This window comes from Oreochromis niloticus, unplaced genomic scaffold, assembly GCF_001858045.2.
Source record: "Oreochromis niloticus isolate F11D_XX unplaced genomic scaffold, O_niloticus_UMD_NMBU tig00007851_pilon, whole genome shotgun sequence".
Classification (NCBI taxonomy): domain Eukaryota; kingdom Metazoa; phylum Chordata; class Actinopteri; order Cichliformes; family Cichlidae; genus Oreochromis; species Oreochromis niloticus.
The window spans coordinates 336,903-362,089 of NW_020328805.1; the positions used below are offsets into that span (position 1 = coordinate 336,903).

A 25,187-nucleotide genomic window follows, 5' to 3' on the forward strand; every position below is an offset into this window, starting at 1 on the left:
AATTGATTATAAAACTCTAAGCATATATGAGTAAATATTTTTAAGCATAAATGACAATCAACCATATAAAACCTAACAGCCTCCTCCCCTCATTTTTATGTCTTTTATTCCACGAGAGGTGGTGTCCTGAGTCATTTCAGGTAGCAGCTCGCCTTATGTCTGCAAGTTTTGACTCTTATGATTGTTGGTGTGAACTCTAGGTTCAGAGTGCAAAGTTGAACATTTCCCAGGAGGTGCGACGCACCGAGCACTGAAGTAAAGTCAAGCACCGGTTAAAGTCGCAAAAAAGTGTTTGTTTTTTTGTTTGTTTTTTATCTAACCCTGAAAACAAACTTGGTTAAATTATACAGAAAATGTTAAATCTTGGGCCCATAAAAGAGGTATGAGTAACAGAACTCAAAAGCTGACAACAAAAAATGCTACTAACTCAAACAGACTGACCTACATAAATGAGACAAAGGGGAAACTTAAATACTGGCTGATCAGCCCACAAAAACACAAAACGGGGCATAACACACCAAAAGTCCAACTGAAACTAGCATCACAAATCCCCCACCGATCCAGAATTGTGGTATGACCCAATTTGCAGGTCTCTATATAGGCTTGCTCCGCCCTTTTTTCCACCTTTGAGCTCATCAACCAATGGACAGGGAGCAGCTGCCACTGAGGTACTGAGAAAACAAAGAAAGATTAAATCAGACATAGATAACAGTATAAACTAAATGTGCACACTTAATTTAGAATACAGTATTATGAGTATGTAAATTAATTCTAAACCATAATCAATTCTTTTTTAACCTGTATATTAACTCCTATATTTAAAGAAAGAAAAATACAAATGTCGTGTAATGTGTAAGCCTCCACACTGATGTTTGGTAGATATTACCGCTGTGTGGCTGTAACTTCAGTCATCACAGGAGGAGACGACTCTGACAGTCAGCATCATCATGTCTTGTGTGTTTACTCAAGTTTATAGGTGGTGAATTTTTGGGCTGCACCTTTAAATAGAAACACAATGCATCTGGTCTCAGATGATCATATTAAGTTTAACTGATCATTATAGCAAATATAAAACACTAAACTGTCAGTCTGGAGTTCTGCTTATTGATGCCACCCAGCTGCATCGATGATCAGGTGAGCTGAGGGTCTGAAAGCTTTGTCAGTGACCTGTGAGCCAGTGAAATGTGCACCCTGGTTGGTGGCGTGTGCTCAGCTAAAAAGAAGCTTCAGCAAGCTGTGGTGTCGCTGATTTAGATTTAGTGTCTGTTTGTAAAGCACATGGCAAAGAGGTCAGAGCAGAGGAAGTGCTTCCTCACCTGTCTTCAGGTGAGTGGTCCACCTGACACCTGTGCCACCAAACCATTTCAAACCAGGATTTTTCTCTTTTATCTTGATTGACTTATTATGATCCTCCTCAGATCAACACAAAGACTTTACATGTTTATGTCTTTACAGGACCATCTCTAACTGTCCATGACTCTTCTCCATGTCACAGATTCAAGATTTTTATTTGCCATTTGCTCACAGGACCAACAGTCCATGCACACTGGAAATGTTTTTGCAGACCTCTCCAGGACAAGTCACATTTAAAAAAAAGAAGAAGAAGAAGAAGAAGGTAAAAGCAAAGCAGCTAAGGAAAGCAGAGATCAAGCAAAGAGTGGAGCGGCCTTCTAGTAGTATTTACAGTATAAAAGATATAAGAAACACTGCACAGGTTGTGTGCTGTACTTGCTGGTGAGAGTTCAAATGGTATATTATATATAAATAGTGTAATAGTGTTGTACACATAGTATTGCACATTTCACAGATCTGAGTAAGTATTGCACATTATGGGACGACCGTGGCTCAGGGGGTTGGGAAGGGCACCTGTAACCGGAAGGTCGCCGGTTTGATCCCCGGCCTCTCTGTCCTGGTCGTTGTGTCCTTGGGCAAGACACTTTACCCTACCGCCTACTGGTGTTGGCCAGAGGGGCCGATGGCGCGATATGGCAGCCTCGCTTCTGTCAGTCTGCCCCAGGGCAGCTGTGGCTACAACCGTAGCTTGCCTCCACCAGTGTGTGAATGTGTGCGTGAATGAATAATGGCATTGTAAAGCGCTTTGGGTGCCTTGAAAAGCGCTATATAAATCCAATGCATTATTATTAATCCGTGATTTTCCCAATTGTACATTCAAAATGAGGAATATTCAGTGCTGTGTTATTTTTAGGTTTTCAGTGTTTGTTGTTTTCCATCAATCTGACAGTTGCGGGGAAGAAGCTGTTGAAGAATCTTGTTCTGTGTGTGATGATGCTGTCCACTCTGTTGTGTCTGAGATTGTATGTGCAGTGTTTGTGTCTGAGCAGAGAGTGAGCTGGATGGTGTGAGTCCCAGATAATTCTCTCTGCTCTTTTTTGGCAGTGTTGTGTGTACAGAGAGTCCATGGAAGGAAGTTTTGTTCCCATAATCCTCTCCGCAGACTTTATGACTCTTTGCAGAAGCTTCGTCTCTGCCTGTGTGGTGTTTCCATACCAGACAGTGATGCCTGCGGTGAGGATGCTCTCTATCAGTCCTCTGTAGGCCTGGGTGAGAGGGTGGTGGTTCATGCCGGCTTTCCTGAGCAGCCAAATGAAATAAAGCCTTTGCTGGGCTTTTTTTCACTGTTGTCGTGGTGTTGAGAGTCCAGCTCAGGTCTGATGCAACCTGCAGTCCCAGGAATCTGTGGCTGTTTGCCCTCTCCACCTCTGTCGATAAGAGGTTGGAGGGGAGAGGGGGTTCTTCGTCAAGTCCAGTATTAATTCCTTGGTCTTGTCCTTGATAAGGATAAGGTCGTTTTCCACACCATAGACAAGAACGTTGTCTACGTTCCCCCCCTTGATGAGCCCCAGGATGGTGGTGTCCTCAGCGTATTTGAGGACGATGGAGTTTTCCTAGGTAGAGACACAGTCATGGGTGTACAGGGTGAAGAGTTTGGGGCTGAGGCAGCAGCCCTGTGGAGATCCAGTGCTGACGGTGAGCTCAGCAGACACGCGTCCTCCCATTCTCACCACCATTTGTCTGTCTGTCAAAAAGTCAGCTTCTTGATCAGCTTGCCTGGGCGGATGGTGTTGAAAGCAAAGCTGTAGTCCAGGAAGAGCATCCTGACATACGTTCTGCTGTTTTCCAGGTGTTGCAGAGTGTGGTGCAGGGCTAATGCTGTTGCACCATCCACTGATCAATTGGGGCTGTATGCAAACTGGAGAGGGTCTATAGTGTCAGGGACAATGTGGTGTGAGGGCCACTGGCCTGAAGTCATTCAGGGCAGATAGGTCTGTTTTTGGGGGAACTGGTATAAAGATGGAGGTTTTAAAAATGCGTGGGACTACTGCCTGGGATAGTGACAGGTTGAAGATGTCAGTGTACACACTACAGCTAGTTCTTCCTCACAGGCCTTCAGTACTCTGGGAGGAACTTCATCGGGTCCCTCAGCCTTGTGAGGGTTCACCTTTTTCAGAGCCTTCAAGACCTGTGTGTGTGTAACCAGGAAGACTGTGTCTGTGGGGTCTCAGGGGGTCTTTGACGGTGTGTCTGTGTTCAGTCTGTCGAACCTGGCATAGAAGTTGTTGAGGCTGTCTGGAACGATGGTGTCTCGGGGGTCTGTAATTGTTGTTGTGGTTCCTCTGTAGTTTGTGACAGCTTGCATTCCCTGCCACATGCTGTGTGTGCTGTTGTTGAGGTAGCAGCCTTCAAGCTTTTGAGTGGGCCCTCTTTGCTGCTCTGATTGACTTCTGCAGTTCGTAGTGGGCTCTCTTATACTCCGCCTGATCTCCTACCTTGAAGACCTCCCTCTCCCTGATTTTCTGTTTAATGTCTCCATTATACCAGGGTTTTTGGTTGGGGAACCTGCGCACATTCCTGGGAGGGGCACAAATAGATCTACACCAGTTTATGTAGTCGCTAACAGTCTCTGTGTATTCTTGGATGTCGTTAGCTAAGCATTCACTTAACTGCTCCATCATTATTCACAGGAACCAACCTGGACCTCCACCCAGCTCTGTGTCCTTAAAGAGTGAGTGGTCTGAAGACCGGCCCATTTATTTTGAAGTCCAGCCTCTGTCTGCTGCAGAGAAGTTTGCTGTCAGTAACATGAACTCTTTGATTTAACTGCTTGATGCTGTTTTTGCTGCAGTGCAAACACGTCATTCCCTCATTCCCATTTAAACTGTGTCTTAAAAAACAAGCCTTTGGTTTCTAAACAATCAGAATCCACTTCAGCAAACAGGAAATGATCAGTGACAACTAGTGCAACATTTCCAGTGTAAGGCTGTCTCACCGCCAGCCACAGAAAACATCACCACATTTAATGTACAAAGTAAAGACATCAAAAACACACTCTGCATTTTTATTCTAATGTAAACTAATGCAGTGAGTAGCACACTGAAAGACTTCTTATGTGGTCCCCTCAAAAGAGGAATTCTGTATCTGTAAATGGATCATGGACTTTCTGACCAACAGACCCCAGCATGTTAGGTCAGGGCATAACAATTCTACCAACATCACACTACCAACATCAGAGGGCTGTGCGCTGAGTTCATTCCTCTATGAATGCAGACCTAGGTATGGATCCAACTCCATCATCAAGTCTGCAGATGACACCATGGTGACTGTCTCATCAGTGACAATGATGAGTCTGCTACAGGGAACTTCAGGAGGGAGAAAACAGACACCCATGTCCCCATTTACATAAATGGCACAGCTGTTGAACGGGTCTCCAGCTTCAAGGTCTTGGGGACCCACATCTCTGAGAATCTGACCTGGTCAACTAACACCTCCAGCCTGGTCAAGAAGGGCCATCAGCGCCTCTTTTTCTTCAGGACGCTGAAGAAGAACCACCTGTCTACTGACATATTGGCTAACTTCTACCGCTGTGCGATACAGAGCATCCTGGCCAACTGTGCCACGGTCTGGTATGGAAATTGCTACGTTGCTGACCACAAGGCACTGCAGCGGGTGGTGAAAACACGTCACAGGGACTCTACTTCCCGCCATTGAGGATGTCCACAAGAAGAGATGTCTATGCCGAGCACGCATCATTCTCAGGGACTCCTCTCATCCTGCCAATAAACTCTTCCAGCTCCTCCCCTCCAGGAGGTGCTACAGGAGCCTTCAGACTAAAACCAGCAGGTTTAGGAACAGCTTCTTCCCCACAGCTGTCACTCTACTGAACTCAGTCCCCTGCTGAACCTTTCCATCCACACCCCCTATCCCCCCTTAGTGACCATGATCATAACTGTCATTCATTCTCAACATTCACCATATGCACACATTGGTTACTGCTATAGTTTAGGACACTGACATAGTGTAGTCTCTGTTATAGTGCGTACACTGTTATCTATTATAGTCTGCTCAGAGAGCTACGCTTCCACTGCAGTATCTGTATGTTTGTTCATAGTACATCTTTATATCTGCCCATCTGTATAGCAGTATAGAACATCTGTATGCTATACAGATCATCTGTATATCTCTACATATGTATACACTGTACATCTGTACATTTGTCTGCAGTTCATCTGTATATTTGTCTCTCTGTACATAAACTGTTTATAACTATTTCACCATTTACACTACCCTTATCTGTATATATCAGTACATCTATATATTTGCTTATTGCACCTACTGCTCTTGCACTTCTGATTAGATGCAAACTTTATTTTGCTACCCTGTATTTATTCATGTGTGATTACATTAAAGTGGAATCATATCCTATCTTACCAGAATTGTGGACTAGAATATGTTTGAGATGCCTCTGAGGATGTTTAGTAAGAAAAAACATTACATCATAAATATTAAGGTGCTCTACTGGAGTGAAGCAACTGGAAAGCTGCACAAGCAGAAATGAACGTTCACTTTTCAGCAACTATTATAGTGGAGCCTGAACCTACAGTGAGTGCAGCTCTGCAGCCAGATCTGTGAGCTGAACTAAGTGGCAGCAACATAAGCATATTTTATATTTTTTCACAATTTTAAGCTGTTTTTAAGGAATCACATCATGAGATTGGTGTAACTGGGGAGGTGCGAGAATGCATCTGGAAACAGAAATAAAATTGCCTAATACAGGGGTGAGGAACTCCAGGTCTCAAGGGCCGGTCTCCTGCAGGATTTAGATGTGTCCTTGATCCATTAAAGCTGATTTAAATTGCTAAATTACCTTCTAATGGTGGGTGTGCGTGTATGTGTCCTGGTCGGCTGTCTGCGGCCCGGGACGGTGAGACTCCCCCTCAACATGTCTTAAAGTTCTCCAGAGGCCTAAAAATAAACTAATCATTTGATTCAGGTGTGTTCACCAGGGTGAGATCTAAAACATGCAGGACACCGGCCCTTGAGGCCCGGAGTTCCCCACCCCTGGCTTAATATATCTGGGACACAATTTAAAGCTTTACAAACTTAATTACGATTATGTTGTCTGAGAACTAACACAGAGCAGAAAACGTACATTTTGATTGAGCTAATTTTTTATTATTCCTCCACAGATTGGACCAGCAGAGCTCAGAGGTTCCCAGTGGTCAGTCTGCCCAGCAGCATCAAACACAGCTGGACTCCATATTTATGGTTTGTACATGTACAACAACTACTTTTACATCTATTCTGTTCACATTCATCTCCATGCTGCTCTTTGTAGACCGGTGGATTTCCAGTGTGTCCAACATGGATCTGATGTTTGGCTCCATGATTTAAGTCTGATTGGCTCATTCATAAATATTCTGTTCCAGCTGCTGGAGGACAACATCATCACTTTTGTGAAGAATGAGCTGAAGAAGATTCAAAAGGTTCAGAGTCCAGATTACCCAGAGTGGGAGGATGATGAGCAGAGGAGCAGCAGCAGAGAGGCATTTGTGAAGATCACAGTGAACTTCCTGAGGAGAATGAAGCAGGAGGATCTGGCTGACCGACTCTAGAGCAGTAAGAGGATTTTTGTAAAAAGATTTAACCTTCTGTGTCATGGCACTTGGTCTTCGACCCATTCTTTCTATCTTTCTGGACTTTACTGGGTTATTGAAATATGCTATGAGGCTAGTTTCATGGTTATGTTTACATCATGTCATCATTTATATTTCAAAATGCCGCCTAAAAAAGCAAACCCAGGAGTTGAAGAGGAATTGGAGGAGATTAGGAAATCGCTTAATTTCCTGTCTGAAGAACTGAGCAAAGTGGCTAAACAACAAGGTATGCTACATGACCTAATGGATGAAATAAAACAACTAAAAAACCTCATAAAGGACAAAGACAAGAAAATAGATGACTTGGAACGGCGAATCGAGGATCTTGAACAATACACAAGAATGGATGATTTAGTCATAAGTGGACTGGAGACGCAACACCGAACCTACGCCAGAGTAACAGCTGGCAGAGGTAAAAACGGTGAAGATGTCCTGGTAGAGGAGCTGCAAACGCTTGAACAGCAAGTTCAAGTTCAAGTTCAAAATTCCTTCAAACGAAGAATGTAAGTATTCAGAGCCATCTGTTGGGAAATCAGTTTTACCCCAGTTCTTTTATTTGTCGAGGGATCCAGAAACGGCACCGGAACTCAGTAGTTATTTTTACAAAATCTTTATTCATCCTTATTCATCTTCATTTAAGCATGCACTTCTAGAAGGGAAGACAAGGCTGGTGTCCCTAGAGTCCCGGTGAGTGCCTGTGTGTGCGCGTACCCGCGTGTACGTGTGAGTGCACGTGAGTGAGTGTGCATATAGGTGTAGGAGTATATCAGTTAAAACACTGTGGGTGTGTGTCTCTTCCTAGGGGCCATAAATACCATCTCCCCTCCAGACCACAGTTATCAAGTTACAAATCTACTTCTAAGCTCATGACACAATCAGGCCTTTATTACATTGAGGGCAGTGTCAGTGTCTCTACCATAATTCTACATTCTATCTTAACATATTTCTAAACTCTAAAGCAAACTAAACATTCCTACATGTCTAAACTTTAAAATAAGCTAAACATTTCTACAAATCCCCCTTTTTATCTGCCCTATGGCAGATAAAACTACACTAAATCTTTCACCATAATGTTTTCATACTGTGACTCCCCATTTCCCAAAAGTGGTCTCCTGATGTTGGACTTTGTATCAGATTCTTCCACAGCACGATTGATGAGTCTTACGAACAAAGCTCTTATACAAGGCACACACCCCTAGAAACCCCAATAGCATCTATATATGTTGGTGCTCCTATTGTAAGGTCAAACGATCCTGGTGACCGTTTGGCCAACACATGACGTCTGCGCGTGGCTGTCAGTTGAGCGGTGCCGGGCTTAGCCAGCCGCATCCCCTTTTCTCCTACTAAACCGAGAGGTGCACCTATATGTACCATATGTACCAGAAACACTGCAGCCCACACTTGGAAAGTCTTTTCATCAATTGTAAACCGTTTTATTCACCGCGGGAGTTTTCTTCCTTCATGCTGGTCGGAGTTTACATCCCTCCTCAGGCCAACGCAAACAACGCACTGTGCGAGCTGGCTGACCAGATCACCACCCTGGAGAGGAAATTCCCGGACTCCTTTACAATTATCCTTGGGGACTTTAACAGAGCAAACCTCAACCACGAACTCCCTAAATACAGACAGCATATAGACTGCCCCACCAGGGACAACATCATACTGGATCACTGTTACACCACTCTAAAAGATGCCTATCGCTCTGTGCCCCGGGCAGCTTTGGGACATTCTGATCACTGCATGGTCCATCTTATTCCAGTTTATAGGCAAAAACTCAAACGTGCCAAGCCTGTAGTCAAAACTGTGAAGAAGTGGACTAACGCAGCAAAGCAGGAACTGCAGGACTGTTTTGACTGCACTGATTGGACTGTTTTTGAAGCTGCATCTGATAACCTGGATGAGCTCACGGACACTGTGACATCATACATCAGTTTTTGTGAAGACGTGTGTGTGCCAACAAAGACCTTCTGCACATACAACAACAATAAACCATGGTTCACTCCTAAACTCCAACATCTTCGTAAGGCTAAGGAGGACGCCTACAGAAGTGGTGACAGGGCCCTGTACAAGCAAGCCAGGAACACACTGACCAAGGAGATCAAAGGAGCTAAAAGGATCTACTCCCAGAAGCTGGAAGAACGGCTCTCACCCAACGACCCTGCGTCAGTGTGGAGGGGCCTGCAGGAAATCACCAGCTACAGACGCCCCCCACCCACTGTTGAAGCAAACAAAGACCTGGCCAACGAGTTAAATACATTCTACTGCAGGTTTGAGACGGACAGACTCCCACGCCTCACCCTCCCCTCCCCAGAGACACCGCTTCAGACACTGACCCCAACACACCTTCCACCTCTCCCCCCTTCACCCTCACCCTCTCCAATCCAGTCTCAACGACCACCCCACCCTCCCCAATCCAGACTCACCGACCACCACCACCCTTCCCATTTCAGACTCAACGACCACCACCACCCTCTCCAATCCAGACTCAACGACCTCCATCACACCTCCCACCCCCCTTTCCTCCTCCCTGAAACTCAGAATACACACTGAGGATGTGAGCCGACTATTTCAGAAACAGAAGCCCAGGAAAGCCCCCGGACCAGACGGTGTCTCACCCTCCCGCCTCAAGACCTGTCCTGAACAGCTGGCTCCCATCTTTACGGGCATCTTCGACAGATCCCTGGAGCTGTGTGAAGTTCCATCCTGCTTCAAACGCTCCACCATCATCCCTGTTCCCAAGAAACCCACCATCACAGGACTGAATGACTACAGACCTGTTGCCTTGACGTCTGTGGTCATGAAATCCTTTGAACGACTGGTGTTAGACCATCTGAAGGACATTACAGGCCACCAGCTGGACCCTCTGCAGTTTGCCTACCGGGCAAACAGGTCGGTGGATGATGCAGTGAATATGGGGCTGCATTACATCCTGCAACACCTCGACCGCCCGGGAACTTATGCCAGGATCCTGTTTGTGGACTTTAGTTCGGCTTTTAACACCATCGTGCCTGAACTTCTCTCTTCCAAACTCTCCCAGCTCAGCGTGTCACCAGCTACCTGTCAGTGGATCACCAGCTTCCTGACAGACAGAAAGCAACAAGTGAGGCTGGGGGAGATCACCTCTGAAACTCGGTCCCTCAGTACTGGTGCCCCTCAAGGATGTGTCCTCTCACCACTACTGTTCTCCCTCTACACTAATGACTGCACCTCCAAGAACTCGGCTGTTAAACTCCTAAAGTTTGCAGATGACACCACCGTCATTGGCCTCATTCAGGATGGTGATGAGTCTGCATACCAGCAGGAAGTTGAGCGGCTGGTACTCTGGTGCAGTCAGCACAATCTGGAGCTGAACACTCTTAAAACTGTAGAGATGACAGTGGACTTCAGGAGACATCCCCCAACTCTGCCCCCCCTCATCATGTCAGACAGCCCTGTGTCGACTGTGAAGATCTTCAAGTTCCTGGGTACCACCATCTCCCAGGACCTGAAGTGGGAGACCAACATCAACTCCATCCTCAAAAAGACCCAGCAGAGGATGTACTTCCTGAGACAACTGGGGAAGCACAGTCTTCCACAGGAGCTGCTGACCCAGTTCTACACTGCAGTCATTGAGTCTGTCCTGTGCTCTTCCATCACAGTCTGGTATGGTGCAGCCACTAAACAGGACAGGAGCAGACTGCAGCGGACTGTACGGGCAGCAGAAAGGATCATCGGTGCCCCCCTGCCCTCCATCCAGGATCTGTACCTCTCAAGAACCAGGAAACGGGCAGGGAAAATCATCACAGACCCCTCACACCCTGGACACAGACTTTTTGACCTGCTGCCCTCTGGCAGACGGTACAGAAGCCTGCAAACCAAGACCACCCGACACAGGAACAGTTTCTTTCCCCTCGCCATCTCCCTCCTAAACAGTTGACCTGTCACACTGCTCCCCACTGCCAGACTGCAACTGCACCTTATGTACATTCTGTAGTATTCATTCCACCTCATTTCATTTCTGTATTTTATGTACATAAGTTTAGTTATTTATAGTTGGTTTACACAGCTTTGTGTATGTATGTGTATGCATGTGTAATGTATATATAGACGTGTGTGTGTGTGTGTGTGTGTGTGTGTGTGTGTGTGTGTGTGTGTGTGTGTGTTTTACATTGCTGTGCTTGATAGCCACCATCTACCGGAACCAAATTCCTTGTATTTGTCTGCACATATACTTGGCCAATAAACACGATTCTGATTCTGATTCTGATTCTGATGGCACAGAGACCAAAAGTCCCACTAGGAATTCTAACATACAGTCTGTAGCCACCATAATAATACAAACCAGCACGTGCCCACAGGCCTATTTCAGTGCCGGTGTCTTTTGATACCTTTCCTCTGGCCAGGTACGTCACAGTGCACCAATCGGCGATAATCTCCCCAGCCTCATGCTCATGTCTGTCAGGGAAAGACACAGTAAAGTCAAAACATGTGTAGTTGGGTCTTCTTGGCATGAAGGGACCAAGTACAGTATCATTACCTATTGGTGGAAACAAACTTGCTAACATAGTACAATTACCTTCAGAAGCCGCTTCTCTGGTGAGTCTGACCATGCACTCAAATCCCCACTGGTCTTTGGGATGTAAAGGAGCAGGTTCTGTGAAAAGATGTGGGCGGGCCGCTGCGCACGCCACACAATCTGAAACATTCTGTTCTCTAGCATTTTGGATGAGCCAATCTAGCCATAAATTGCTCTCACGATAGCCAGTGGCCATTGAAATGAGCTGTTTAGGTTTGAGTCTTGTATAATCTACCTGAAGTATTTGTGGGCCCGATTCTGAAAGTGACAATGGTGGGGGAGGTGTTAATTACTTCAGCCACATCAGGTGCAAAATCTCTATAATTAATTTTAACCAGACCGTATGGGTCCTTCCCTGAGACGTCTACTCCTATGAATAAGTACACCACGGATCGAGCGGGCCACACAGTGTCATGCCAACAATTCAGTGAGAGGGTCAACGGGTTCTGCCCAGCTGAGAAGTCCCACTAAAACCCAAGCTTCTGCCGCGTGGTGTCCTTGTACGGGCGCCACGTGCCAGAATACTCCACTATGGTAGACCAGTAGTCACACGGGCCCTTCCAATAAGTGTGATAGGGGTAGCCAAGCTTCTGATTATTACACTCTATATCTACCATTGGATTGTAACCTACCCAGACATCATATCCCCGCCATGAACTGTTTAAACCTTTACTTTTAATGACAGCACAAAGATCAAATGTATACTGATAGGTTTGTAGCTTGAACCTATTCGCTGGAACGTTGAAGGCAATGTAATAACACAGCAAGCAAGACACGAGTAGGCAAGTTCTTCATGTTTCACGTGCACGGGAGAGAACTGGACAGGCGCCGTTCCTTCGCTTGACCCCAGTTGCTCTCGTCCGCTCCCCCGTAACACTGCTCTTTTATTGTGGTGCCATGAATATGCATAGGTTCATTAACATATAACAGCGTACCCAGGTATACATGTGAACAAAGAATACCCTGTGTGTGTGTGTGTGTGTGTGTGTGTGTGTGTGTGTGTGTGTGTGTGTGTGTGTGTGTGTGTGTGTGTGTGTGTGTGGTCATAAAATGACTTCCTAACCCTGCTGGCCTGGAAGTCCAGCAGTTCATCTAAACAAAATGCACTTAGACTAAAACAGACATAGATACGTTTATCCTACCATAAAACAATAAGACAAGGTACGACCTCTCCCATGCTCCCAGGATGTGGGTGTGAAAGCCAGAGTGCTCTGGAATGCACACGTGTGTCTGCAGACTACTAAAGGTCAACTTCTATTAATCTACAACTAATTATAAAACTCTAAGCATATATGAGTAGATATTTCTAAGCATAAATGACAATCAACAATACAAAACCTAACATATACGAAGCTGTGGACCCTTTAACGTTGTCCAACTCTATACCGCCATAATAATCAAAACACTCATCTGATTTACCCGTTTCCCTACGTTTGGTTCGCTTCGCCGTGGCCTGTGATGGTGGAGTCGCCGGAGTGGATTCGGGTCTGTCTCTGGGCAATTCACTTAGAAGAAAAATCACAGTTACAATAACAACAGTTATCACACCTAACACTACCGTTTCTCTCAAATTCCCCCTCAACCAGTCTAAAGAAGTTGACATGATGTAAATGTAGATGAAAGGCTTGTCTGTTTACATCTTTTCCCATGCAGAAGGCTTCTCTACAGAGCATCAAATCATTTGTGCTGTTCACAGAATCACAATTCCATCGCTGGACTTCCTCTGCGCTGTCACTTTTGGAGCTTGGCACGCTCTCTCCATCCCTCGATTCTCACGTTCCAACGCTGCTGAAGATTTTAAGGCAGAGCACGTCGTACACCTTAGTTGTCTTCCTCAACGTCAACATCGACACTCTTTCATTTTATTTAAGATTTTGCTGTGCAGAGTCTTCTCATGACGATCTCTTGCGCGATGTCTGCTGTGCTGAAGGTGATCTCTGATCCTCCTGAAGACTCTCTCCTGGCCTCAGCTCCCATCTTGTAGACGATCTCCTCAGTCACTCCTTCTCGTCATGGCACCTCACGACATCTACAGATTTAAGAATAACACTCCTCTTGGCACATGGCTTTCACCATGTGTCAACTTCACAATGAGACATAGAATGTTGCACAGTCTCCCTAAAACAATCTCCAGGGTTTCCCACTTGGAGCAGCCATACTCCAGCCTGTAACCCTGTGTAAAAACATTAGTCGGCAATTAAATGTTTAGCTTGTCTAACTCCCAGCTCCACCTGGAGCCTGTATCTTGGAAGACAAATCTGTTAAATCAAACTTCACATTTTCAACCGACTATAGATCATAAGAATAATAAAGTATTCAGCATAAAAGACAAGTATCATGTGCAGATTTTCCTCAAATCATCAAATCACTATTATTGCCATAATTTGTCCCAAATCATGAATCAACCCAATTTATTCCACAATTTAATCGGTGACTTTCCTTAAGCAACGTCACTCCACTCATTTTATCACTGTGAGCTTAGTAGTGGCCAGCTAATGAGCCCCATATTCAACTATTCCATAAACACTGCATCTCTTATTGTTTTCTCATGTCACTTGTCTGTTTTCTGCTGAATCCTCTACATGCACTCTTAGGAAAACAAACATTAACAACACAGATGGACAATCCTGGTGGTCAGACGCAGGTCGACAGGTTCCAGAGGTGCTGTAAAAGGTCATAAAGTTAAGCCTGCTGTAAAAGGAGTGACACTGGTTTCAACACAGGATGTGTTTCACACTATTTTCACTTGTCCCCTGTAATAGTCAACATTTTCCCAAGAACACAGTGTAATAGCATAATCAACATATAGCCTGTAAAGACAGTTCCCTTCACTCATAAACCCAGTAATCCTGTAGTAGAAAAGTTAGCGCTGCGCAGGTGTATACACACTTTCTCACAGTTACCTCTGTGAGCAACACAAGCCTATGAATAACACCCCTGGTAGATGCACAGACACAGAAGGTGGCATTTAAAAGGTTAAATCGGTATGGCCAAAGCTCACGCAACCTCAAATGTTGTTGTCATCTTACTGCTCCTGTAAAAAGAAACACACATAAATTCATCCACCCTTTTGTCCTGTCTAGGTGGAGGTTAACCTTGAGTAGTGGTCAAGTCTTGTTGGCTTTTGTCAGCTTTTACCATTCAGTCAGTTTTTTTTTCCTCTTCCACTCATTCATTCATTCATTCTTTCTTTGCTGATAGTGGAATCCATCGTCGCATTTTCATTTCCACCCACAGCAAAATGACGTCATTTCAAAAAAGAAAAGAAGAACTTTTAGATCGGATTATCTCGGTGAATCCTTTTTGGGCAGGGACTCTCATTTTCTAATTGTCCCAAATAAGCGGCTTTCTCCAGAGCCCATTGTAATTTTTGGAGAAACTCACTTGCAACGGTTTTCTCGACATGTTGTATAGCGCTTTTAATTCCAGTCGTGCAGATCTGCTTAAAGAAAAGAAATTCACAAACACAAGTCAGTGGACTTGTTCAAATCAAAAAATAAAATAAAAATAACAAACAAAACTGTCAAACAAAACTCCCAGTGCACTGTCCAAAAAACAAAATAAAAATAAAAATGAAAATAACAGATCAAAATGAAAAACAAAATTAAATAAAAATACAGAAGCCCGGTCTTAGGTATGTCCCAGAATATTATTTTCCTAATGGGTGAAAACACACCAAATCTAAAAGTGGGTGCCATGGTAAAACCTTCCCCATACATCAGGAACAAAAACAAAACAAAACAAAACAAAAAACAAAAATCTGCTTGTTTTATTCATTTAACCCTTTGACTGCCTGCTCAACCATTTGTTCACCCCTATAATCATGTTCCCCAAAATAATACTAATTCAGTCGTCTATATGTCACTTCTCAATCCACACAATAAACCAGACAGGATGATGGTAACAGTATTGCCTAGTTAAAATTGTGTTTGATCCTAATGAGCTTCATTGCGTGTGTGTGTGTGTTAGTAGGGTTAAGACATTTTCTATTTCTGTGTGTCCTTTTATGTACCTTCCCCCTTTTTGCTCCCACTGTCTCTTTCATTGCCATCTTGCTCCAAACACGGCAAGTGTCAAACTCCAACAATCTCCTCAAAAGTCCTTCACACACAGTGAAGTTGCAGCTTGCTGGAAATGCATCTCCATTCATCCAATCAAGATGATGGCTCTTCTCTTTCTGATGCCGTTTGCCCATAGTGCTGCTGGACCTCTCTGCTCAGGTCTCTGGTATTGTCTCTTGGACTGCTGTCCACTGTTGATGTTCATGGCTGTGCTTCTGGAACTGCACTCTGTGTCTTCAGGGAGAGATTAGCTTCCTTGGAGCTTGCTTGTTCAGGATGAGGACGGGAAGCTGCAAAACAATTCAGCCAAAAATTCTGGCTGGGTGTTTCTTTTTTTTTTTGTTTCTAATGATCTTAACCTATAATTTTCTTCTGACTGCTGCCCATGGAGAATTGATCCAGGTCCGTTCCCCACCTGTAATCGACAGACTGAGAGACTTTCATTATTCACTGTGACTGCATATGTTTTCATCACTCCTAAAGCAACACATCTCCGCTTATTTTGTTTTGAACTCTACTGACTTTAAACCCCGAAAATAAAATTCCTATTCGTTCTTAACCGCAAACACAAAAAATCTACTTGATGTTGTTGTTAATTTTTTCACCCACAATACTCCAAATTATGTTTTCTTTTGTGTCCAGCAGGGGAAGAAGATAACCTGTAGTGTCACTGCTTCCCCCAGTTGGAGACAATTTCCCATTCACACTTCCACACTTTTTATTTTCTTTGTTGTCATTATTTTCCTTCTCTCTCTCTTTTTTTTTTTTTTTTTTTTTTTTTTTTTACACCCACACATTAACCTGTAAACTCACTCTTCCAAGCTCATTTTTCTTTCACCCCAACAGCTCTCATACAATCAGCAAACAAATTCTCCATTCATCCTTGAGAACTTGGTCACCTTTAAATGTCACTGTTAATTTTATCAATTTATTTATCATTACCTTAACACTAATCCACTGTTTAGTTTTCTTTATTTATTTTAGTTCACTTTCTCCTATTTGATCACTTTGATTTCTTAACTATCATTATTTCACAGAAAATCAACAAATCTACTTTTTCTCCCTCTTTTGTCATCAAGGAATTCACACACACACACACTCACAGGCTGGTCACTCGCCCCCGCCTTTCTTTCTCTCTCACACACACATTTTACTCCTCCTTTGTTCCACCTGTGAACTCGCCCCTCGAGGCTGGCCCACACACACCTCATGCTTCTGGCAGTCCCATTCAAACTTTCTGCGAGACACTTCCTCTGCTGATTCAGGACAACGCCCTGATCAGCACGAAGAGCGGGTGCCGTCCGCTCTTATACACCTCAACCTAACTAGGACAATTAGGCTCACGATCTTCAGATCGCGCCACATTTGCCTCACGAATTATTCAAACTGCGCCACGGACTGGATACCGCAGTTTCTCTTCCCCATAAAAAATAAAACCAAATCAAACCCCCCAATTGACTTCACAGTTTGCAACAATTCATGACACGGCCTCCTGCCGCGATTTCTGCACACCTCAAACACACACTTTTAGACCCAAATTCTTTTTTGTTACTTTAATTGACTCCCGTACTTCAGACGAGACGCAGAACTGCGCTTTCACACACTACACAGCCCTCCTTCTGCATCAGGCACTGGTTCAACTCAGCTCGGAATCTAACCGGCGAAAGCAACCGATCCTGCTTTTATGCATACTTCAGACTGTGACAGGGACCTCTCCCCGACTTAGTTATTTAAGGAGCCACGAATCCCCAGGTCACCACCCTGGATCTCCTGCCCTCACAGGTCCTAGCCCCGCGTCCGAGACTAGGTGGGGCTACCAAGCCCGTGACACACACGGCCCTCACTGGTGACGAGGCCTTTCAGCCCCGCTTTCTAACTAATAGTAACACGTTTCCTGCTTTAACGCACGGAGGATGGATCACAACACCGCCACTTTTTCCTAATAACTAAGACGGATTACACACCGTTTCTTTAACATACTGAGCGAATTTACACTGGGATACGCTCAACTTAGCAAACAGATAATTTAGACTTTAAACAATATGCACACTTCGAAAATAAACAGGTGGTGCTTACCTTTTAATCATGTGAGCTAGCTCTCTGTTCTCTGCTCTCTGTTTAGTCATAAGTGGACTGGAGACGCAACACCGAACCTACACCAGAGTAACAGCTGGCAGAGGTAAAAACGGTGAAGATGCCCCGGTAGAGGAGCTGCAAACGCTTGAACAGCAAGTTCAAGTTCAAAATTCCTTCAAACGAAGAATGTAAGTATTCAGAGCCATCTGTTGGGAAATCAGTTTTACCCCAGTTCTTTTATTTGTCGAGGGATCCAGAAACGGCACCGGAACTCAGTAGTTATTTTTACAAAATCTTTATTCATCTTTATTTAAGCATGCACTTCTAGAAGGGAAGACGAGGCCGGTGTCCCTCTGAAACAATCTTCACCCCTTTGTTAGTTCCAGGCAGGGTTAGACCCCATCATAAATCCCCCATGGTGTGCGCGTACCCGCGTGTATGTGTGAGTGCACGTGAGTGAGTGTGCATATAGGTGTGGGAGTATATCAGTTAAAACACTGTGGGTGTGTGTCTCTTCCTAGGGGCCATAAATACCATCTCCCCTCCAGACCACAGTTTTCAAGTTACAAATCTACTTCTAAGCTCATGACACAATCAGGCCTTTATTTATATCCAGGGCAGTGTCAGTGTCTCTACCATAATTCTACATTCTATCTTAACACATGTCTAAACTCTAAAATAAGCTAAACATTTCTCAACATCATATTGCAGCATGCCACACGCTCCCCAGAAAAGACAGTAAAACAAAGCCAGCAATTATTCTTCGGTTTGTGAGTCGCAAAACAAAGATTGAGTTACTGAAACAGGGTAAGAAGCTAAAAGGGACCGGCGTGTATTTAAATGAACATTTAACGAAAAAGACTGCTGAAATTGCAAGACAGGCACTCAGCCTGAAAAAACAAAATAAGATACAAGCGACATGGACGAGGAACTGCAAAGTAATGATAAGACTAAATGGCAATCCAGAAGAAGCGAAAGTTGTGATGATAAGAGAACTCAAAGACTTAGAGCAATATAAATAATCAGGAATCTGCTATGGAATCTATTGGAAAAGTGACGATTGGATAATGAACAATGGGTATGGAAAATGTTTCTGGCCTTATGGCTCAAAAAACAATGGAAAAAACAACAACAAAAACACATAAATGACAAGTTTGGACACAGTCTATAGGTTTCCATTCAGAGATATTGAAGAGGAAGACTTTGATTATGAGAAGGACTGTCAAGGAGGTTATTTTGCCACACATGCTGAGAAGATGAACTTCAAAACGTTTAACTATGCAGAGCACAACATGCATGACCCTGAAAGTAACATTGACCCAGATAACCACTTCTACAATAACAATAATAATACTTGTGAGTACTATACAGACGACCAATTCAATATGAATATTAAAATGGCAAATGCATTGTCGGTCATACATTTCAGTAGTAGAAGCCTGTATAAAATTTTTTCTAAAGTTACAGAATGTTTAAGTAAGTTAAAAAAGTTTAATATAATTGCAATATCAGAAACATGGCTCGATAATGAGAAAGTTAGTGAAATGGGACTGGAAGGATACGAATTATTTACAATGAACAGGGTGAATAAAAAAGGAGGCGGTGTTGCTTTATATGTAGATAAAGTTTTGAAATGTAGTCTGATTGAATGTATGTCAAGCATCATAGATGATGTAATGGAATGTGTTACTATTGAAATCCATGTTGAAAAAGCTAGCAATATAATTATAAGTTGCATCTAATGGACACCAGGATCATGCCTTGAGACACTCAATGAAAAACTTGCTGCTGTTTAGCAACCTAAATGATAAAAATGTGCAAATAATTTGTGATTTTAATATAGATTTGCTAAACCCAAATGGACATCAGAAAACAACAGATTTCATCAGTACAATGTATAGTAACTCCCTTTTCCCTGTAATTATAAAACCAAGTAGAGTAACAATTGATACAGCTACAAATTGACCATGAAATAGTAGGTGGATTTTTATAACTGATATAAGCGATCATCTTCCTGTTTTTGCAATTTTTCAAAATTATTTTGGGATTAAAACTAAAAAAAGAATCAAACATTTGATATGATACGACATAGAACAACAAGAGGCATTGCTGCCCTCCAGGTGGACTTAAAGGAACACAATTGGAATGAGGTTTTTGCAATTGAAGATTCAAGTAGTGCGTATGATGCATTCCTATCAACTGTAATTTTACTATATGAAAAACATTGTCCTTTAATGAAAATCACTAGAAAGCATCACAGATCAAATAAGCCATGGATCACAAAGGGGATAGAAGATGTAAAAAGAAAAATAATCTATATAAGAGATTCATAAAACAGAGGACAAAAGATGCTGAAATAAAGTACAAGTTATGTAAAAATAGATTAGTAAATATTATAAGAACAAGTAAGAAAGAATATTACCTCACATTATTGGAGCAAAGTAGAAGTAACACACAAGAAACATGGAGGATATTAAATAGCATAATCAAAAAGGGCTCAAAAAATAAGAATTATCCAGACTATTTTTAAAAAGATAAAGATATTGTGCTTGATAAAACTAAAGACATTGTAAATGAATTTAATGATTTCTTTGTAAATGTTGGCTTTAATTTAGCAAAAGAAATTCCAGGGTCAAGAAATAATAACGACCTAAATAAACATATTACTCAGAATGTGTCCTCCATGTTTATTGGTGCTGTAACTCATAGAGAAATAATTAACATTGTGAAGACATTTAAAAATAAAAAGTCCACTGACTGTTTTGGTATTGACATGATGTTAGTTAAAAGTATTATAGAATATATAGTGCAACCTTTCGCATATATTTGTAATCTGTCCTTTCGAACTGGTGTATTTCCCTCACAAATGAAAATAGCAAAAGTTATTCCAATCCATAAAAACGGAGAGAGATGTCAGTTTACCAACTACAGGCCAATATCACTACTCCCACAGTTCTCAAAAATTTTAGAAAAGTTATTTGTTAATAGACTTGATAAATATATAGAGAAGCATAATCTCCTAAGTGATAACCAATATGGCTTTAGAGTGAAAAGGTCCACTTCGATGGCAGTGATGGATATCTAATGCAATAGATAATAAGGAATATACTGTTGGTGTTTTTATAGACTTACAAAAGGCGTTTGATACAATTGATCATTCTATATTAATGAATAAACAAGAGAGATATGGCATAAGAGGGATAGCATATAAGTGGATGAAAAGTTACCTGGATGACAGATATCAATATGTCGAAATCAATAATGTAAAATCTAATCAGTTGAAGGTAACTTGTGGTGTTCCTCAGGGCTCTGTGCTGGGCCCTAAATTATTCATATTATATATAAATGACATATGTAGTGTTTCCAAACTGTTAAAATGTGTATTGTTTGCTGATGATACCACTCTGTATTGATCAGGTAAAGACCTAGAACAGCTTCTGACTACAGCGGAAAAGGAGATAAATATATTAAAAAACTGGTTTGATGTAAATAAGTTATCATTAAATATAAAGAAAACAAAACTGATTATTTTTGGCACTAGACAAATGAAAAATGTATCTAAAATCAGGGTTAATGGAATTGAAATTGAAAGAGTGTACGAAAATAAATTTCTTGGAGTGATAATTGATGATAAGCTGAGCTGGAAGTCTCATATAAATCATGTGACAACAAAAATGTCAAAGACCATTGCTATTCTCTACAAAACAAAGCATGTCCTGAACAAAAAATCATTATACACACTTTATTGTTCTCTGTTGCTTCCATATATGACTTATTGTCTGGAGATATGGGGTAATGCATATAAAATAAATACTCTTCCTATTTTCAAGTTACAAAAAAAGAGCTATAAGAATTATAAATCAATCAAACTATATAGAACCAACTAACATTTTGTTTATTAATCTGAATACCCTAAAATTTTATGATTTAGTTGAATATAAAATGGCACAGATAATGTATAAAGCACAAAATAACTTGCTTTGCCGCAGTATTCAGAAGCTGTTTAAAGTCAGAGAGTCAATATGACTTAAGGGGAACAGATGTCTTTAAAAAAAACACAAGATAAGGACAAACATAAAGCAAAGATGTGTTTCTGTTAGAGGAGTTAACCTGTGGAATAGTTATGACAGTGATTTAAAAAGGTGTAGTTCATTTTCCTTGTTTAAAAATAGAGTATTAGAAAAATATATGAATCAAGAATGAAAAGAGCAAAAATAATCATTCTGAAACTCTTGATTGTTTTGCTTTGATGTAGTTATATAAAGGTGGAAAGTTTTTTTTGTTTGTTTGTTTTTGCTTTGCTTTGTTTTATTCTTTGCTTCGAGCCCTGTGTACAGGAGCTGCATCCAAAAGATTTTTTGTTAAAAGGGTTGGCATAATAAGCAAATGCTTCAGCCAATACCTTTTGATTAGCCTTGTCTCATGCTTTCTTGCCTTGTGGTAATCTTTATTCTGTATTCACTGAGATATTTGAATGCTAATCAATCAAATCAAATCAAATCAAATCAAATCAAAATCATGTATAAAGTATGCAACCGCTGAATCTTTTATTAAACAAATATTGAACAAGTTCTCACAATCACCTCTTTACAATGGACTATAATGTTTAAATGATTTGCCTGTGTATAATAAACCATAACAGGACATTTCACATATCTGTAGTAACAAAATAACAGCCGGTCTAAAAAATGTCTTTCTGAAAACACTGCACGTCTTTAATGTGCTGCTTGCTTGCAACGTCTTGATGTTGGTAAATACAATAAATGAAAAATACATGTACAACACATTATGCTTCGGCTGTGACGTCCATCGGGAAGAGATGATTGTGAGAACTTGTTCATTATTTGTTCAATAAACAATGCAGCTGTTACACTTTTCAGTATCTGTTTGTATTTCGTGGAATCAACATTTGTGTGCGAGTACACAAAAATCAGTGCAGTTATTGCAGAAGTACCAAAAATAAACAAAGCTGACTCACAACTGTACAATGTACAGTGTAACTGTTACAGCCTCACTTTGTTTTTTCACTAATTGAAAATATTTTAATCACAATAATACAACCTGATGTGTAAATATTGGGATGACCACTAGATGGCTTCAGAGCTCCATAAAATAAAAATTAGCAGAAACATGAGACGTGCTCGTTTCTACACAAATAAATAAAACAAAGCATTTTAATAACGACATGAAAAAGAAAATACTCTAAAGTAGTTATTAACGCTTACTACGCTGACCTATTATTGCTCTTGTATATTACAGATTAGTATGAAGCAATTGCGAGAGTTTTTACTGAGACCATAAAAATACATCTCCCTGATGATGACGATCATGACGACGATGATAAAGATGATGACGAGTGCTTCACCAGATCTCAAACTGCGTGTGTTCCTTGAAGGCTGCTCTGTGCACGATGTTGTTGCTGAAGAGTCTAGAAAGAGACCAAAGCAGAGAGAGGAGACGTCACTCATTCACACTCATTCACACAGAATGAGAGTCTGAGCAGAAACTCCTTCACTCATGGTGACTGATTCATGTTGGCTCACCGCACAGAGTGGATGGAGGGGTTGATGGAGAGCAGCTGCAGTAACACATCAGTCGAAGCATCAGTGATCTGATTGTGACTCAGACTGTAACACAAACAAAACATGTGGCTCTAACTCATCGCTGCACATTATATTACTGTAGTGTGTGTGAACAGGCTGATGGGTATTGGTGCCTCCCAGAGAAGGATCAGTGTGTGACACTCACTCTAGGACTTGGACTTTGTGCAGATGTGTGATGAGAGGGAGCAGCAGCTGGTCAGTGAGCTGACAGTGACTGAGGTCCAGCTCTGTCAGCCCCTCACACGAGTCCAGCATCTGGACCAAAGCCCCACAGACCCTCTGATCCAGTGTGGTGTGACTGAGATCCAGCTCTCCACCCAGGGCTCTACACAGGGACACCGCCCGCCTCACTGTGTCCCTCTCACTGTTCACAGGAACCAGAGACAGCAGCTGGAGGAGGACAGTTTTACTGACTCTAAACAGGACAAACAGAGAAACTGTCAGGATGCATCAACACCAGTGTGAACAAAGTTCTCTCTGGTTCAGAATCTTCGGTGTTCTTTCCCACCTGAGGCGGACCCTGTGGAGGACAGGAAACAGCAGGTCCAGCACGCTGTCCTCCACCTCACAGTCTCGCAGGTCCAGCTGTGTGTCCCGGCTGCTGTGTGTCAGGATGGTGGAGACGGCCCTGCAGTCATCAGCAGACAGACTCAGAGGCTCAGTCTGATCCTCCTCTGGTGGCTCCACACAGGAGGAGCAGGACAGATCCAAGCTGTGCTGCAGAGTCCTCAGCAGGCCTGATGCTGCCTCCTGCTGGACGTCACAGGCAGCACAGCAGTGGATGAACCTCAGCAGCTGGTTCCTGTCAACACTGGACAGAAACGCATGGAGACAGAAAAACTAAAATTATAGATGCTGCAAACTTACTGCTAGCTTCAATAAAATGTGTTGATCTTTAATACTAAATCAGATACCTCAGATACATTATTGTAATTACATGTTGGATTTATGCACAGCACTCATGTTATTAAGACAAAGTCACACTGAGCCCAGTTTCACTGCTTGGGCTGATTGTGCAGGTGGATGTTAACAGATAACATCTTTAAATGAATAAGGACTCGGTTTATCCGGCAACAGTTTTGTTCATAATTTACTGCATTTATCAGATTAAAGGCATCATTTGTCAGCAGTGATGAAGAGTAAATGTCTCCTTTGTGTCCAGGAAGCCACAGAAACACAGCGTGTTGCAGATTATTTTAATGGGTCCAGTTCAAATGTGTCTGCAGACAAACTTATGATTTCCAGCCTTCAGCTTATTGTTTGAGCAACTGATAAAAGCCCAGGAGGTGTAATGACAACACTTGATAATAACTATAATTAATACAATCTAAATTGTTAATTAGACCAATTTTAATTCACTAAGCTTAAAATGACACTAATGCTGATGATACCATTTGGTAAAACCACAAATCAGAAGCAACCAGTCAGAGGCTGCAGTTTGGGAAACCCTGAAGATCACCAGAAATGTTTGGGCCTCATTTGTAAACTTCATAGAAATTATTTCCAATAATATATTTGTAAATAATTATCTGTATAATTAATGAGAAATTGCAAAGCTGAGATTTGTAAACTTTGTAAATAATTCATGAATATTGTGTATGACATCTAAAAACAGGACGGCTAATGCTAAGCTGCAGTGTGTTCAGTGATAAGTCGGCCCTTTGGTGTAAATAAAAAACATAAAACTTTTCATTAGTCTGAATTTCTTTAGTTGCTTAGTAAAGTTTGTGTTGGATTAAAATACAACAAACGGCTCTCGCTGTTGCCATGACAGCGGGCTAATGCTAAAGAAAAGCTTGTGTGAGTCTCTGAGACTAAATAACAGTCGGAGCATCTGTGATGAAACCCTCGATGATAAATAGTGAAACAAACATCTGGTCATCATTAAAGAACACATACTATAGTGATAACATGTTGTTTGTGTCATCAGAGTGTATTT

The 25,187-nt window shown here is 42.1% G+C and overlaps 1 protein-coding gene and 1 long non-coding RNA gene across 3 annotated transcripts; one reads left to right on the forward strand and one right to left on the reverse strand.

The window, feature by feature from the left end:
• The first annotated feature begins 633 nt into the window (after positions 1 to 633).
• LOC109201654 (uncharacterized) lies at positions 634 to 6,614 on the forward strand. Of its 2 annotated transcripts, none has more exons than XR_002061719.2 (3): positions 634 to 668; positions 1,528 to 1,615; positions 3,984 to 6,614. It is a non-coding gene; the product is annotated as an uncharacterized LOC109201654 (long non-coding RNA). The 2 variants fall into 2 exon arrangements; XR_002061720.2 differs by having other exon boundaries at positions 637 to 668; positions 1,496 to 1,615.
• Positions 6,615 to 22,166: 15,552 nt separating this feature from the next.
• On the reverse strand, positions 22,167 to 24,088 carry LOC109194168 (NACHT, LRR and PYD domains-containing protein 14; the record flags this gene model as incomplete). Its single annotated transcript, XM_025904966.1, has 4 exons — positions 22,167 to 23,073; positions 23,189 to 23,272; positions 23,394 to 23,663; positions 23,757 to 24,088. Coding segments are annotated over 4 exons (753 nt in total), but the record flags the coding sequence as incomplete, so codon positions are not given.
• Positions 24,089 to 25,187: the final 1,099 nt, after the last annotated feature.